This window comes from Zeugodacus cucurbitae, chromosome 2 (genome assembly GCF_028554725.1).
Source record: "Zeugodacus cucurbitae isolate PBARC_wt_2022May chromosome 2, idZeuCucr1.2, whole genome shotgun sequence".
NCBI lineage: Eukaryota > Metazoa > Arthropoda > Insecta > Diptera > Tephritidae > Zeugodacus > Zeugodacus cucurbitae.
In genome coordinates, this window is record NC_071667.1 from 69,734,527 (window position 1) to 69,753,742 (window position 19,216).

General features: G+C 33.9%; 1 protein-coding gene across 7 annotated transcripts in view; it reads right to left on the reverse strand.

Annotated features, from left to right (window-relative positions):
• The window catches only part of LOC105211906 (complexin), a 290,240-nt gene that overhangs the window by 177,090 nt on the left and 93,934 nt on the right, over nt 1–19,216 (reverse strand). For all 7 annotated transcript variants that reach the window (XM_054225569.1, XM_011183595.3, XM_011183591.3 and 4 more), the window contains exon 5: nt 191–520. In XM_054225569.1, the coding sequence (XP_054081544.1) occupies nt 191–245 (55 nt within the window). In that variant the 5' untranslated portion in view covers nt 246–520. The remainder of the gene's footprint in view (nt 1–190; nt 521–19,216) is intronic.

Sequence of the window (19,216 nt, forward strand, 5' to 3'; positions counted from 1 at the left end):
ATTTAAAGGTTCACCCGAGAGTTGGCGCTACCATCGCTACGCTTTCAAAAATCACAGTTTTTGGTGATCGAGTGAAAAACAAGATTTCTTCATAATTTAATTTTGTTAGCAGAAGCAAAAGTTCTCATATGTCTATAGGCACTCACTCAAACAGTCTATTTAATTAAATAAAATTTCAAGTCAGACTTACCTTTAACGGCGCTTAGCTGGTTGCCAACCATTTGTTTCGCTATGAATGCTGCCATTTTTGCTTTTTTTCCTCTACTTTACTCCCTCTTTAGTTTTGTTTCTTATGTAGATACCTCTGGTAGTTTCTAGTAGGTGCTAGTTGCTTTCTCAATTTATTGACCTAAAAATTGCTTTTAATTCACTGCTTCCAGTGATGTACTACTACTTTGTTGTTGCTACTAATATTGTAGTTGTTGTTGCTGTTGTTAATTAGGTGGATATTTCTAAACAATATTCTCACGGAAGATGCGCGTTGCGATCACACGATGAGAAGTGCTGTGGTCGATGAGATCTGAAAGGAAAGGAAAGAGAATTGAAAATTATTTTAAAATACTTATTTTTAATCAAAAATAATTGATAAAATGCATTTATTTGAAAAACTAAATTCAGATTATTTCTCCAAAATTTTTAAGAAAAAATGGTAATTTATCTTGTTCTTTCTTCACATTCCGTGCCAGCTCCACTACCTCCCAACAGTACACTCTGCATAATGCAAAGAAATCAAAAGTAGAAATCCAAGTTATCTTCAAGAGAAAATCAATAAATCAACCGAACAATTGCACTCATGAGTGCTATTCTAAAGCGGAGCTTAGTTGACGAGTTGAACGGATATGCTCATGTCACATGGGATTTGTGCGAAACTCGGTTAACTGACAATCATTTGCCAACTGAATAGCCAAATGTATGTCATTGTATGCAGTTTTCTGCACTAACAAGCTAATGCAGACAGTCAAAAAAGCATAGAAAAGGAGCTGAGAATGTTGGAAAGTTTCGAAAGGAAAACCAAAATTTTCAAAAATTTGCAGACATAAGAAATCATTGAAATATAAATAGAAAGCACAGATGTTTTTGTTGTAATGATTGCTGAAGAGTAAAGTCAATTGAAAATTTTGTGTAGATATTGAACTTTAGAATAAAAACAATATGGTAAAAAGAGCAATAAAATAGTGTTACCTACCCTTGGGCGCTGTTATGAATCATATAGTGAAGATTCATCTAATTCAAGTGTACTCTATTTTATTTTACTTTGTTTTTTATTACAAACTTATATGGTAAAATGATGCCCTGTCTGAGGAATGAAATTTAAAATTTATCCAGTATTAACCACAAGAAAATAACTAGCAACGTAGATATGATAGGAAAATCAAGAGACAAAGAAAAGACATTATTGTCAATCGTTTATTCCCCATTAACTGTACATATACAGTTATATGCATGTGCATTCAAGTACATAGCAACTTCACTGCTCTAGCGCATCCATTTTCCCACATATTTAAATTCGAATATTACCACATAAGCACATATCCACATATGTATTTTAGAATATGTATGTGTTCATGCTCAGTTATCCCTCTATTTGCGTTTATCGTAACGATTGCGGCAACAAAAAACTAGAAATAACGGCAAAGTAATAAATGCGGAGCAACACGAGCATTCACAGCATCGCCAGCCACCGGCGTTGGCGCCAGGCGTCTAGACACTGTGACGCTTACATATATTTTTAATGTGTCACATGCAGTTGGCTGACGCCAGCAGCCAGCCAATACTAGCGTCAACTACAGCGTTTACTTGCTGCAAAGTCATATGAACAGTTATTTATTTATTTATTTTTTGTCTCTTTTGCGCTCTTCAGCATTTTTGTTTGCGCAAATTTATTTTCAATATTTTCTTTTTATTACCAAACGATTGTTTGTTTTTATTTGTCATCTGCTTTTATTTACATTTAACAAATATTGTCAATTTGCTAAACTACATGCATGCTGAGTAGCTGCTTCGGCGAATTTAACAGTTTAATGTTTGAATAATGCATTAAACGAAAATGTTGCGTATACGCAACGTTTAACCAAATGGATTGCCACTTTTCTGGCAATAACAGTTGATTTCGTCGCATTGCTGACAGCTAGCAGGTGTTTCAGTTCACACGCTGGAAACATGAGCCATTTGGAGTCATATAAATACATTTGAGGAAAATACAAAAATAAGTTTGCTTGATTTGAGTGACTTTATTTGACTTCCGCCGCTCACCGCCTAGCTAAGCCATATCACACGCCCACTGAAGCATTTTATTTTGTTATGGTAATTTCTGTAATTTCGGCAATTTTCGTAGAATTTTGCTTTGCTTAAATTTGTATATGTGTGTGTCTGTATTTAAATAGCATTCAAAGACTGCTTCATTGTATTTAACTGGTTGCTGATTGCCTTAAGTGGTATTAGGCGGATTTAATCTAAAATAAATATAGACATATCTATTATGGCACATTTGGCAGCACACCCGCAAAGATGCGAAACACTTTTCGACACCTGAAAAGTGTCTTTTAGATAGCGCAAGTGTCATTGAAAAGGATTTGCATGAAGCGAGAAGAGATTACGGTGGAGGTAATGTTCAAAGTTTTAATATTAAATTGAGCTAAGAATTGCCAGAGACATTTATTTTGCGCATAATAAATTCATGATTGAATTTTAAAAGATAAATTAAATTGCAATAAATTTAATGCCAGAATTGAAAGAAGACTTTATTTTGTATAGAAAGAAAAAGGATTTCAGTAATAATTTAATGAAAAATGTATTCAAGCCTGAATTTTATATAAAATTTAAGAAAATATTGTACCTCACCAGCAAATCATCAAAAATTAAAGCAGATTTTGCACACAGCAATATAATATTTTCACAAATATTATTTCGTTTAAAAACAATCGAAATCAATTCTCAAATAGTTTTCGCTTGTGTATGGCAGCTGCCAGTTAAGCATTGGATTTTGGCTAGCCAAAACTTGGAAATACAATTGACAGACAATTTGCCGCCAACGCCGTGCTTCGCCTCCATAACAATAACTCACCAAACTGGCGTGTAACTCTGGCGCTCAGCTATGCGCTGCCAAAATAATATCAAATTGTGTGCCAATATGTTTCTCTAACATGACATTTGCCCATAAAATGCAATTTGTGCTCTGAAGGGGTAACAAAATACAGGGAAAAACATAAAACAAAAGCTGGGCGTATAAAAACAATAAAAGTTGAAAACAACAAACATAAACCAGAAATATTTAAACATATGTGAACATGTTCAAAGTATATGTGATTGTGAGTGGATATACTTATCTACATATGTGGCACTCGCTGTTCGCTTAATACTCGCTTACATTTCAAAAATGGAACACCTGCGTTTAAGTGCTTGATTGTACATATTTATGCTTTCGAATAGCTTGTAGGAAAATTGCTTTTATTTTGGGATATTTATGGTGAGCGAGTTTTAATCTGTTCAATATTCAGGCCATTTATGTTGATTTAAAGATATATTCTCCTAAATGTAGGCAACAGGCGTAGTAGTGCTAAAATGTTGCCTACATTTAAGCGCAGATTTTCGAACATAATTGAACATACTTCTAAAAAAACTGTCATAACTTTTCGTATATTTTATAACTTTTAAAATCTGCATTAATCCATCCTTCAGACTTCTATATTTGTAAATATTGAATAATTTCTCAAGTTACTAAACCTTTGAGTTTGCTCCGACAGTTTTTAAAATCTTAAAAGAATATAATTCCGATTATGAATCACTAAAAAACGAAACAGTGATTCTGATTATTATCAAGAAGCTCTTGAATAAAAAAAAATAAATTTTAAAGATACTCTTACCTTTAAGAGACCAATAGAAATAGTTTTAAAATTGTCATGTTTATGGAAGAGAAAATCCATTCGATACCCAGGAAAAGCTTTTCTATAATCCAAAAGTGGCTGCTTGGACCTGGATTTTCTCCAAATCTCTCGTTCGAGAAGGAAGGAAGTCTATATCAATGAATTCCTACAGGGCATGCTCTCTCCTTTACAATCCCACCGATTTATGCGCTTTTAACTACCCATATGCCTGCAACTTTTGGTTTATATGTAGGCATATATTTATGTTAGTTTGTTTGAGCAAGTATGTAATCTTGTACAACATTCGTAACGTGCGTGTATGTGGCAACTGATTTATGGGCGCCATTAGTTTGAAACGTTTAGACATAAAATACATACGTGCGCACAAGCGATAGTTGTACATATGTATGTAAGCAAGCGCCACTCCTGCAAGGTTACCCATAACAGTTACATTTGAAGGCTAAGTTAAGCAACGAAAGGCTAACTGCTTACGCATAAAGAATTTATTTTAGTTACCCCCCAAAATGATTACATATTCATAAAAACTTACGCAAACATATATATTCGTATGTCAAATGAGCAATGTTAGCCTGTCAATATTTGTAGAATAAAGGCAAAATTTGTGATTTATGATTGCAGGCGTAGTATTTTTGATAACTAGCTTAAATTTAGAAAAAATTTTGATGGAATATTTAAGTGTATATACAATCATATTTTCTCTATATTAAAATAGAATATATATTTTAATAAAATTTTCCATTCAAATACTTATATATACATAGTAATTTACGGCATTCAGCCTTCTCTTCTGTATTTTTTTAAACTCACTGCTTTATTTAAAATAAAATTCATAGCAGTAACCATTATTCATAGTCTTTTACCAAAAATAAATAAAAATGCTCACTTTATCTCTAAATTCACCACAGCGTGTTTGACTCACATGTATTCACTATATACACACCTACATACATGAAATTTAACAGTTACGAAAGTTCTGCTCCAACTTTCATTTGCTTTACTCAATATCTTGTTTGTTCAAAAACTTGGACGTTGCCAGCAAAGAGCTTAAAAATTAATTCATAAGTCAAATAGCTCGAGTTGGCAAGGATTTTCGTTTTCGTTTGCATTGCAAATTTTCACATTATAACTTTGCCCGTAGTCACGAAGCTGTTCGATAGTGATGGGAAAATCTTTTTCGTAGTTTTAAATATAATTCACAAATATCTCTTTTCCACTCTACGGTTGAAATATATTTTATTTTGCAGATTCAGCATGTTGTGGTGCTGCTTTGCTATGCAATACAGATACCTTGAAATGAGGATACTATAGACTTGTATATATGTATGTCATGTAGTATATATTTACATTGATATGTGCTAAATAGCTGTATTTACTTTTTTCTCTTGCTATATTATTTTATTTTGTATTTCGTTTATCTCCTATTATTGCATTTGCATTTTTAGTTTGTTTTTATGAGAAATTTTTGACCCAGATTTTGCTCCAATTATAAAAAATCATATGCATATTTATCAAATATGTAAAATTAATAAACTCAAATGTCAGTAACTAAGTAAAGAAATCCATTATGTACAACAGCTGCTGTATCAAGCCAACTATAAAACTATGAAAAATTTAATATTAGCATTTTTACAAAAATAAGAAAAAAAACAACATACACATTTTGTGTTCTTGTTAATACACAAATACAAATAAAATGTAAATAAAGCGTTCTACATAAATTTATGTCTAAGGGGAAAAAAAGTGATGATCTGTAATGATCGATTTTTAGAAAGGTTTCAAAATAAATCGAAAAAAAATTGGAAAAATCCAAAGAAATAAGATATTAAAAAAAAAAATAATAATTTATGAATAAACTAGAGACATAAATGATTGGTTAAGAAAATATCTACATCTATCAGCTACCTTAACTATCTAATAATAAAAATGTAACTAAGTACTATCTATCTCCTAACTAAATTTCATCAAAATCCGTCCCAGCAAAAACCCTAAAAAAATCACTAACTCAATTCAGTTTTCTGCCTCTTCCTGCCCCCTAAGTACGATGACGTGATCATTTTGATCTTATATCCGTTTTTAGGTAACCATCTATTACCTTACTAAATTTCATCAAAATCCGTTCAGCTGTTTAAACGTGAAAGAGCAAAAGGCCCAACAAAAACGACTAAAAATCACTAACTCAATTTAGTTATCTGCCTACTGCCTACCCACTAAGAACGATGACGTGATTATTTATAGCCTATGACCATTTCTAGGTTATCATCTATCACCATACCAAATTTCATCAAAATCCGTTCAGCCGTTTAGGCGTGAAAGAGTAACAGATAGCCAGAGTTACTTTCGCATTTATAATATTAATAATAATATGTCGCGAATGTTAAAATTTTGAACCGATTATATTCATTATAGTAAGGGAGTCTATATGGGGTATAGTGGGAAATTCCGAAGATTTTATCTATTTTAGGTACCCCAAGAGACATGTTCACTCAACGCTTTATTCTACCATCTACTGCGAACAACTGAACCGCTTGAAGCAGGCGATCGACCAGAAGCGTCCAGAATTGGCCAACAGGAAGGGTGTAGTATTCCACCAGGACAACGCAAGACCACACACTTCGTTGATGACTCGTCAGAAGCTACGGGAGCCCGGATGGGAGGTTTTATCGCATAGAATGGCGATATTTACCAACCTAATATGTCGCGAATGTCGCGAAATTGTGAATATGACATTATAATAAGGTTGCCTATATGGCGTCTAGTGTGAAGTCTATGCAGAGTTCAGGTATTTTAGGTACCCCAAAAAACATATTAACTCAATTTCAATCATCTGGCTTACATATGGTCTCTAATATACAAACCAAATCACGGAAATTCTTTTACTTTATTCGAGATATGGAGCTAAGGAAAATATGGGTCGAAATGTTTTTAAACACTTGATTATTGTCTAAGTTATCTATTCTAAAGAACAGGAAGCTGGCTCCAAATAAAAAATATGGAATTTTCAAACTCTGACAAGAGGATGTAATTAAAATGCTGTGACTCAACTCGAGTGGTCTTTGACATATATAATTTTATCTAAAAGATATTAGTGTCACGCCTAGAATTGTGTGTTCCAAGATGTATGTGAATATTCCATATATGTTTCTTAACCTATTCAACCGTAGATAGACACCATTATAGCAAAAAGTATTGTTTTCAGAAGGATTGGTTGTCAAACCTTGTATAGTTCAGTTGACGCATACATACATATATGTACATTATGAATATTAACCTCATTAAAGGGTGAGCTTATGCCCTGTTTACAGCAATTCCCAATCTCTTCACATTGTAACTTAATCGATTATTGAGTTATAAAATTGGCTTTATTGCACATTTAAAGCATAATTCATATTGAAAAGCATCTTAAATGTCTCATATATTCAAATTGCCAACTTCATGTCGTTGCAGTTAAAGCATTAATACGTATGTATGTGCACTTTAAAGCTGTTATATACGCACAACACTAATGCAAGAAACGTGTAATAGCAATTAGTTGGATGTTGGCACATAAATAAGGCAAGCTTTTCGATACATGTGCATATATATATATATATATATGTTTGTATATAATAAATATGTATTATTTTGTATGTATGTATGTATATATGTGTAATAACGCCTTTGTAAAATGGCGTGGTTATAAATAAATCACAATAATGCATCATAATTAAGACAACCGGAAAGCTGAAACATAAAGCAACGGCAACAGTAGCTGTAACAGTGAGACACTGCTTCAACCAACACACATGAGCTGCAGTGGGAGCGACAAAGCAGCAAAACTTACAAACAAACATATTTAAACACACACACAGAGACATGCTTAACGGAGCGACTGAGCGACCATGAATTATTGAAACGATATGGCTATCATTGTTGCATGTCCGTGTGTGTATGAGTATGTGTTGTCTGCTTGTAGTTGGTTACACTGGAGACACTGTTAAATGCAAACAGATCCGGGTTAAAGCAAATATCATTGTACGAAAAATTCCCTAATGTTAACGCTATTGAACACAGATTGAATAGTCAAATGTTGCATACAATGCGCTCGGTGGCACAGGCTGGCCTTTATACTCGTATATGTATGTCAAACAGATTTATTTAAATGCGCGCATTACGCATACTATTTTGTATATATTCAGAGATATTTAACTGTGTTTAACTCCGCAGAGATGTGTATGTAGAAACTTACAGTTATATTGTAAAGCCGCACGCACTGCGCTTTGTGGTATTTGAGTTTTGCTCTGCTTTTCCACAAGCGTATACATGGCGAGTGCATTTTAAATCACAGTTATGTTATTGACCGAATTACATTGACTTTAATTGCATAATATTATAAGCGTAAAAGTATATAAGCGTTCAATATATGTTTATTGACCAATTTATTAGTGGGTTTCGTTTCATGCGGACAAAGCTGAAATATTCTGAAAATTTAAAAATCATTAAAAATATGTAAAACAACATTTAAGCCAATAAAAGGTTGAAGAATAATATTATACATAGTAATACATACAACATATCGCATATAGGCTTGTATACAACTCCATGTAGCTTACAATTTACTTTACAACTGATAAGAATAATCAGGCACAGCCAGTTCAAATTAAATATCTTCTCGAAAAAAGTATTTCCAGTTGAATACAAAAAAATTGCTGATAAACACGAGTTAACGAGTTGGAGTTTATTAGCAACTATAATACTGATCATCAGACGATTCTCAGTGGAAATGTGAACCGGTTGAATTGATAAAAAAGTATTTAATAAACTCGAGTTTAAGTTTTGAAGTTTAGAAGGAAATATGACACAATTAAATTCATAAAAACTCGGAGATAAACTCGAGTTTAGGGTTTGGAATTTATTCAAAATTACAATATTGAATATCAGATGGTTCCTGCTGGAAATTTGGCTGAATTAAAAGATTTATTGATAAACTCGAGTTTAAGATTTAGAGTTTATCAAAAAGTATAATATTTGACATCGGACAAATCATAGTGAAAATATGAGTCGGTTAAATTAGAAATAAAATTACTGATAAACTTGAGTTAAAGTCTTTGAGTTTATTAAAAACTACAGTATTCCTCATTAGAAGATATTTAGTATAAATTAAGTTTTACTTTCTTAACTCTAGATTATTAATTCATTTATATAGCCCAATAATCAACTGACACCACTTAGGCAAGTTGCTACATCTCTCCATTATTTATAACTACACTTACTCGCACTTTCCTGACTTTTCGCTGATTGCCTGAGTTTTACTTTATTTTTATTAAAAGCGAAAACACTGACTGCCTCTATACAAGCAAACACATGTGTTTAGATTGCTACAAAAATATACCCGGTATATATGTTTACACAATACCCCACGGTTGCTGCATAGCACTTGGTGGTATTGACACATCAATCAGTCGACTTGTTAAAGCACTGCACGTTCTTCGCTTATTTGATCACGATTTGTGTATGTGCGCTCAGTTGCTTGACAAAATTAGCTGAATAAACCAGAGCAAGTAAATAAAAGTAGTGAAATGAAAGCTGAAAGATAAAAGTGAAGGAGAATGGGAACGAGTTGAAAAAAGTCACAACAAAACAATGTGGCAAGCACTGAGGATGATATATGTGGAACTAACATGCTCAGCGTTGACATACAACTGGACTCGATGTGGTGGGATGACACACAATTTATTTATTGGACAGACAAATGTGGGATGTGCTGATAAATGTTGGTGTATATGTGGGGTTATTTGTGTTACTAGAATGTTGGCAAAGAGTTACTTTAATACTGTTGATGATTTCTTTATAGCTTTGTAATGTATTAAATATTGGTTGGAGACAGTGAGAGATTGATAACGAGGTTACTGGAGTAATTAGAACTAAATATAGGAAGCAATTTGGACTTCAGTGAGGTATATTTTTATTATTAAGAATTGAAAAAGAAAATTGTTTAAGAATATTGTATAGTAAAATAGTAAAGTATGGTATGAAATACTATTTTCATAAATAATTTGAAAAGTCTCATATCACTCATACGCCATGTACACCTCCAAACAACGTTGATCTCACAATTAGAGACGAAATTTTATAATTTTTCTTTTATTGCTGCATCTCAACATCTCAAATGAGTGCTCATCTTCATTTCATAAGACACAATACTCCGAATAAAACACTAAAACACAAATTACTCCATCTCCAACTAGTTCTTCAAGTTTCACATTTTAAGCCGAAAACAAGTGTATCGTAAAAGTTTCTGTCAATGGCGTCATTCGTGGATATACAAATCATCGATGAGCCGTCTGTTGGCATGAAATATGGCGCCGACATATGCGGCTGCCGGAGACACTATCTACGCTGATAACGCCACACAGACGCGCCGAGTTTCGAAGTGAAAGTTTCAAATCTCTGCGCTGCAATCGAGCAATGAATTTCGCAGTTGACAAAAGTTGTTAGCAAAAGTTTTTCAAAAGCAAAAAAAAAATGAAAGTATAACAAAAGAAACGCCACACAAAAGTACAACTTTAAATAAGAAACAAGTAATAAATAACAATGCAGTTGGGGAAAGTATGACGTTAGCGCCTTTTATGCTTAATGTGAGCGCATGGAAATGAGAGAAGAAATTATAATGGCGCTTTTCTTGTGGTTGCGCTTATTTTTAGTTTTCAAACTTAAATTTTATACTCAATTTTATTTCTAGAGTTTTTTAGTGTATGAAAAGTTGAAGATTTATTGTTGGTGAATAGTGGAAAGCGTGAAAATTAAAATAAGAGAAAATTGTATCAATAATTAATTTATATTTATTTAATATTCACCTTAATTAAATGAAAAACCGAACAACAATGATATTTGCAAAAGAAGTTCACTCGAAATCATATCCTCTTTTTAAATTTCGTGGATAGAATACCAGCTCAGTGAAAGCTCTCTGAGTGATAGCTTAAGCTACATGAAAGCTGCGCAAGTGAAAGCTCAACAAAAGTCAAAAGTCTGTACGTAAAAGCTCGAGCTAAGTGAAAGCTCAAGCTATGTGAATGCTCGACAAGCGCTACGTTGTGTTTTTGGCTTATCAAATCAAGGTTCTGAATTTTTATCGTGCCCTATGCGGTCTTTTTGGCTTATGAAACCAATGATCGGTATTTTTATGGAGTATCGAAGTACTTTCAATATCACTAAATTATTTGAGGAACGTTTCCTACCACCACCACCGCAACAGCAACTGTGACCTCAATCCACACACAGGCTCTTTGTAACCAATGGAAATGCGACGAGCGTAAAATATTTACGCACGATATCGACATATGTAAACTGGTATAAAATGTTATTTATCAATCAAGGTAAATAGTAAAACCGAACCGGTTTTGATTACATCCGATTAATTGAACTGTAAAAAATGGGCGCTCTGCAAACGAGTGCTACAGAAAAAAATGCAAAAATTAAAAAGCAAAAGTTTTTTTTTTTTATTTGGATATCAGATGAGTTGGTGCATATTGGTATTAAAAGCGGAAGCTTGTTACCATTAACGGTTTGTAGCTGAAGCTGATGAATTTGCCGTGGAAAAAATGTGTAAAATATATCGTTGTTTATAGACGAACTGCAATATGCGCCAAAAGAATTTATATTCGAATGAAAATAGCGCTCTAACGTGAGCTTATGAGGACATACGAAAAATATATTTATAATATTATTTTTGTTTTTTTACAAACATTTAAAGCCGCCATTTACAAGTGAATGTAGGGAATTCACATTTGATATGCAATTTGGCGTGCCGCTTTTTTTATCTGTTTGTGTGAGAAATGTTGATTGAGTTAAATACCGAATGTCCTACGCACAACATGCTGGTAATCTTTTCAACATTTCACACTGAAAAAACAACAACGAAAACATCGAATTAATGAAAAATATTTTCGCTTGTAATACGGTGCGGAATAATGCGTTTTTAATTGAAAATGGAAAAGCGCAAGGTTGCAAGCTTTTAAAACGTGATAAGCCGGTCTTGAATCGAGCATGAGTAGTGAAAGGCACGTACATGGATGGAATCGTAATTTTGCGTTGGAAATTTATACAGTTATTTTTTTGGTGTTCCAACCCAGCATGTGTCTCTCGAAAAAATGTTTGATAATTAACGAAAGTTTATAATTCTAACTGTAAGTTGACAATTAAATGTAGCAGGTTATCCTAAAATATAAACAAAAAACATATTTTTAATAAATTCATATTCACATGTGGTTTCCTTTGCCGTGAAGGGTAAAAAAAAATATTTTGCCTATAAATAAATAATAAAAACCTTAAAATGTCATAAAAATGGCAATTAAATATTGCCGAAAAAAGGTGAATTTATAATAAATGTTGTCATGGCAATTCAATCATAAAGGAATCGCCTGTTTGTATGCTATAAAAAATATTCAACCGAGCGCACGGCCGTTGCACGTTGCGAAAATTGCCGAAATTGTACATAAAATGTAACAAATAAATAATTTTTGCCAACTGAAAATTGATTAGAATGACTTGCTATAAAATAAAAAAATAATAACGGTAAAAACACGCAAGCGCTTCCGCTAACAGACTTCCACAGGACACAGCAGGAAAATGGCGTAGAAAGTGCACACAATTGAGGGATAACATGTAACCATTTTTTGCCGAAGCAATAAAAATATGCTGACATAATTTATTAGGCATTTTTATTGTTTTTTGCAGCAAAATGTCATGCGACAAGTAACCGATAACAGGCAATGCGGAGGTATACTTTAAGTGATGAATGCGAAATTTATTTCCGCTTAACTTACATAAATATTTATGTGAAGTACAGTGGCATAGACGAAACATTTTTGTGGGGTACACAATATGAAGTCAGTTTTTTTATGTAATTCAGTTGAAACTCTGCGAGACGTTTTCACAAATATCCTAAATGTAGGCAAAGTTTTATGGTTTCCTTTTCGTGTTATAGTATTGCTTAGATTTAGGCAGAATTAACAAATGCAGTTGAAGATCAAAATCAATTACTATATAGTAATATTGTTCAGTAGAAAATTTCGGGCTAACGACAAATATGATTTTTGCCTAAATGTAGGCAACATTTTCTTTGGTTTAGAATACTAGAAAAATAAAAAAGAATTAACAAAAGTAGAATTGATACTTGGTTCCAATTTTAATAACAAAATCATTTAGAAGTTCATTAATACTATTTTGACTAAAAAAACGTGAAAAACTATTTTTTAAGGAATCGCCGAAATGTAGGCAACGTTTTGTTAATTTTATATACAACATAACGAACTTTTAGAAGGAAGTTAGGTCACAGAAACGATAAAAGAAATGAAAAAGGTAGAACTGAGACTCGGAAAAATTTCAATAAATAGCGAATAACGCAACACGCCAAAATGTAGGCAACATTATTGGTTTTGAATATTAGCTTAATTTTGTTCCGACTGCTAAAGATTTTCCTGGAAGTTTTTCTAATATTTCCTTTGAATTACAAACTTATTCGTTCATCATATAACCCTACATTTCGAAACTTTTATATCAACACTGCTCACTGTAATAAGGAAAAAAATGTATATTCAATATTTTCCCTCAATAACTCTTTTGGGCATTCGTTTGCGTTCAGGTGCAAATAAAATATTGTCAACAATAACTAAAACATATATTTATCAAAATATTTGGCAAAAAAATCAAACATAAATTGTTAGCAATCAAGCTAACGGCATCCGTGACTTCGTAAATAAATATAATGGAGTACTGGGAATACCACAGCTGCTCAGCTGCTACTACCGATGCCAAACGCCCGAGCGCCATAAATGCCACTTACCTAAATAAGGAATGAGGTAAATAAATTTATGCAAAAATAGCCGGCAAAGCATTTGCAAGGAAAGGTAACGGTGTATTGCATGAGTAGTTATATATTTGTTTTGCGTAAAACGGTGCAAAAAGCAGCAACCAACAGTGTATTGCTGCTTCTGCCTGCGCATAAAGTAAGACCTCGAGAAATTATAAGTATTTATACAAATATATTTTCATATATAACCGATAAAGGTGTAGCTATTCATAAATACCCCACCACCTTCGCAGCATTTCATATATGTATGTATTAGTATATATGTTTGTCACACACTGGTGGCTTGTGATAATGCTGCAGAAGAATATAGTGAATTGCTTGGCGTCCCAAAGGTATGTAAATAATCCAACCAACACCACAAAACCAACAAAAAGTTGCGAAACATCCTTTGCCTGGGCCGGTGCTAAATCTGCGGTGTAACCACAATAATTCGGTGAGTGGTGAACAACGTGTGCGCAACCACCTTAATATACGCGCAATGCCTGCCTGCTGAGCTCACACCTGATTACTCACACCGCGTTAAGGCATACGCACGTGTTATCACTGAGGTGCGAGAAATTGCTGTGAAGTTTTTCTTTTTCTTCTCCTTATTATGATTTTCGCCTTCTCATCTCTGGTGTTTATGTTTTGTTTGTTGTATATTTATTGATACACAATTTAATTTTATTTCACAAAAATACTTTTTGAGTCGGCATTTCTTGTGGGAAATCAATTTTATTATATTTGTTAACAAGACGAGCGAGAAATTCCTTTGTAGGCGGAAAATTATGACTATTACCAATACTTCAAATTTTATGTATATTTTTCATGCCAAAGGGAAATCAATTTTTATTGTTTTGCCTACACAGAAAGTGAGTTTGACGTCAAGTTATTAGCGTCGGGAGTGCAATACAGTTTGGAGTATTGCTAAAATTATTAATTTTATCTGAAATATATATTAAAAATATTATTTTGCTCTCCTGAGTCGGTTAGTAAATATCAAAATTATTTAAAGCTTACATGCCGAGATAACAGATGGCGCGCTGTATGTTTGTTGATTGAAATATAATAATTATTTTCTTAGGGATGAATTTACAATTTAAAACATTGAAGAGGAGAGGAACTCATATTAATACACTGTAGTTTTATCCTTAAAAAAAAATAAATATTTTTACACACCCTTTAAAGACATTACAACCTCACACATCAAAATGTCACCACAAAGTTTGCGCTCGTTACAAGTTCAAACCGTTAAAGTACTACGCCACAGTTTAGCGCAGTTTCCTCGAAAATTTTCCAGTTTTCCGACGAAATTCCACGTTGTTAAATTATTCGCAGAATTTTCAAATTTAGGCTGCCAAAGCGTAAAGTGCCCAAGTTCAGCATGGAGCAGTAGTGCGAAACGTGTCACAGCAGGTACACACGATAATACATATATGCTGGGCTATACCACTAACATTCCACTCATTTAGCACACATGTACCCTTCACACACATATATATGATCTATATTCGTGTATGTGTTTGCAGTCTTATTGCCTGAACTGTTGAACTGTTAGGGGGAAATTATTAAATTCCAACAGCAAAGAAATTTTGCACGTTTTCCATACAGGAATTTTTCATCAACGTCACTGTGCTATTTCCATCAACTCTGGCATTTCAGTACTTTTGCGCAAAATTCCGATGCATGAGTGCGGATGGACGGACGAACGCGTCAGAGCGTAACATGTACTGTGCAATGCAAGCCAAGTCGAGCCAAGCCAGTTGCACATTTTTACATTTCGTCAAAGCAAATTTGCTTTATTGCATGCAGTGATGTTGTGAATTTCAAAATATTTTTAATAAATTGATTTTAATCCCGTTTTTTTTCTATTTTTAATTTTGTTTGAATTGTCAATGTTTTTTGGCAATTTTGTTGTACATACATGTTGTTATTAAGAGTTTAGATAAAAATACACAATTATTAACATTTTTGAAAGTTTTAGATATTGTATTAAAAGAGATTGATTGATAATTTTGACTGTGCAAAAATACAAGCAAACAAAAATTTTTGGAAGTTGCTTTTGACTCAATATTTTGTAGCTTTTAAATTGAATAAATATTTTTTGTTGTTATTTCTTAGTAAATCATAGATAAATACATAATACAGAAATATTTTTATTAAAATTGGCCAAAGTTTCATTTCGGAGCTTTCGAGTATGCTGAAATCTAAAGCTTCATTTTGTTGCATTTCACTACGCTTGAAACTAAAGCTTCACTTCAGAGCTTGCGACTATGATTAAGGCTAAAGCTTCGTTTTGGAGCTTTCGACCATGCTTATTATTTAAAAATAAAGTAGCTGTTATATCGCTCAGCTGTATTTTTTATTGAAATTAAATCATTTTTGAACTTGAGAACATTTGAAATATATCATTGAGTATATATATGAAAAATAGTAAAATTTTTATTGTTAATACGTTTGCTAAACTAACCTGACTCTGACTTGAGCTTTCATACTGTACTGAAAACAATCAAAAGCTCAAACAGCTTTATTATTTTACTAATTTACTTTCATAATTGAACCTTGAAATGTGTGGAATTCAATGGGTTTATACAGATATATATAAATTTTAGTTATAAAAATAAATATATTTATTTATAGTGAAAATCAAGTATATAAACACCGACAATATAAAAAATTGTACATATACTTTCCAAAGTTCCCAACAAAAGTTTTAAATGAAATGTCGAAAGTCGCAAAGTCATTGCGGCAAATCAGTTAGCTACCTGCAAGTCATTTACTCTCGAGTATTTAGCTTGCAATGACCCCCAGGAAGTTCATTAAAAGTGCAAAAGCAAAGTTAACTTTTATCAACTGCAATGCAGACCGCTCATCGCCCCATTGGAGAGCGATGGCGCTGCAGCAAAATGTGAACTTTTATTTTAGTCGGTTTAATAATAGTTGTTTTTTTTTGCTAGTAGTTTGAGACAATGGCAGGTGATTTTCTGTGTTGAGCATTTCTCCACATAAAAACAATACTGAGAAATTTAAAGAGAAATTGAACGAAATGATAAAAAACACAGAGAAGAGAGTTCGCTGTATGAAAGTGATTCGCGGTATTGATCTATTCTATTAGACATACTAATTTGAATATATATCTGTCTCTAAAACCTAATACGTAATACTACCTTTATGTAGTATATATATACATATATCTTCCTTTATGTGTCAAAAAAGTCTTTTAGTGAGAAATATACCAAAATGCTTTCCATCTGATTTCACCAACCCAAAATCCAAGCCCATTTAATATATAATTGAAAAATATTAATAATTTCGTGACACCTGCCAACACTGGTGCCCATAGTCATTCAACAAAAACAACCATATTTACACAGATAGGACCGTAGGGAAATATGAAACGCGGAATGTCATAATTACAAAGTGAAATTCACAGTGACCAAAATAAAGGAAATTATGCATAACAACACTGTGAGTCTGAACAGGAACAAGGGGTTACATACAAGCACGAGCGCAGAGACAGGTGTAATATACATATATCCATGCTTTTGGGAATATGCTGTAGATATATATATTTCTAATAAATCTGTTTAGTATGTGTGTCTACATTATAACCGTAAACATCGAAGGCGCTAACATCGCCGCACCAGCCATCGAAGGCTGTTCGGTCTTACGAACAGGTGTACAGTGAACGGTGAACGTTGAACGGCGCTGTCAGCTGAAAGTTATGCGATACCGTATCGAGATAAACTACATACAATTTGAATAAATTAATTAAGCCGAATGGGGTGAGTGTCAATGTCAGAAGGGGTGGCTGGCTGGTGGTAAGGTGGCAAGGCAGAAAGGAAGCATTAATGAAAAGCGGAAAGCCTAAACCAGCAGGTTTTCGGCTACACACAAACCAGCGCCACGAAAGTCAATATGCTAACGGTAACACTGCAGTTACAAACATATAAACATAATATATTCAATACACTGCTAGATTATTGCTGGAAGGTGCGCGTGGTGTTGGTGGAGAACAGAATAATTTAATAATCATGTCTTGCCGGACGGGCGATTCCCACATAGAAGCCAAGTCCACTTCAAAGCAATACTTAGTGAATTCAGCACTGTTTGTTTAGTGGCAGGAGCTTTAAGGATATTTAGAGGAAGAACGTAGCTGTTAATTAACTGTTACGTGTTTGTATGCGCCCGAAGTTAGTATGCTGAAATATGAAGAATATGTATTTATGGGTTATAAGTCCATATTCAATGGAGGTATGGCGTTATTACTCAAGCTGGACTATCAGTAGAGGTTATGAGGAAAAGTTAATTTCTTGAAGATATCCATAACCACATAACCTTGAATCACCTTTAACATTCCAGAACCAAAAACAGGTTTCCATTTAAATATCCCAAACACTCAGGGGAGCGCACTAAGTCTCATCCAAAACATGTCTTGAATATATAATAGTTTCCAAAGTAAAAAATTTAAACTTTCACGGCATAAACTTGCCGTAAGGCGTAGGAAATACCAGCAGCAACTTAATAGACGCCATTTTTATAAGCTGATAAATAAGAAGAGCATAAAGATGATGAAAGGCATTAAGGCGAACAACATGAATAAAAATGTGGCACAAATTAAGTTAAACGCCGCAGCAGTTAACGGTAGAGCAAAGCAAACAATACTTGAGTCTACTACCAGCACTCCCCCTACGCTAACAAATAGCAAACGAGGAGGGTCGTAAGTACATGAGCTAGTGCATATGTAGTGGCTTGGCAGGTGAGCGCCGTGTGTAAGGTAGAGATCGAAGTGGGGATGCTGGATTCTCGTACACACGGCACGCAATGATTTTCAACTTTTAGACTTACGCAATTCCGTGCCGGGAATGTTGGCATGCCGAAGGTCGCCGCGCACCACTCATTCCACACCAGCGCTGAAACCGGCGCTATTGTTGTTGTTGGTATTGCTTCATTGCTTGCGAATATTGCGCTATTCATTATTCACCAGGCAGACTGCTTGCCATCGCAGCAATCGCTGAGCTGAGATGACTTCCATACCCCCAGCCAACATCGCCGCGCCTCTTCCTGGCATCTCTTGTCGACTGTCATCTGCATCGCTGATAAGTAAATCCGATTAGAACTGTCGCGCTTGGCCGGAAACTTCTGCTTCTGCCTGTTCTGTTGAACAGCCGCCGCTGCTGTTCATTTTGCGGGTGAGTTTTTTTCTCCACAATGCTCGTGTTGGTTGCACGGTCGGCCACAATTCTGTAGCCACGTGATTTCCACATTGGTTGGTTTCTTAAACCGATTTGTGTTTGTTGTTGTCTTGTGTTGTGCTGCTGTTGTCAGCTGCAGCAAATTAGCTAGTGCTGATGTCTGAGATATTGTCATTTGGTAGGCTTCTAAATTACACATCACCACTATTGTCGAATGGCATGAAATGGTAGATAGCAATCGTAGTGATGCGTCTTTTTGTGGGTGTGGAAGAAAGTGCAGGAAATGAGCAGCATTTCTTCAAACACAAAAA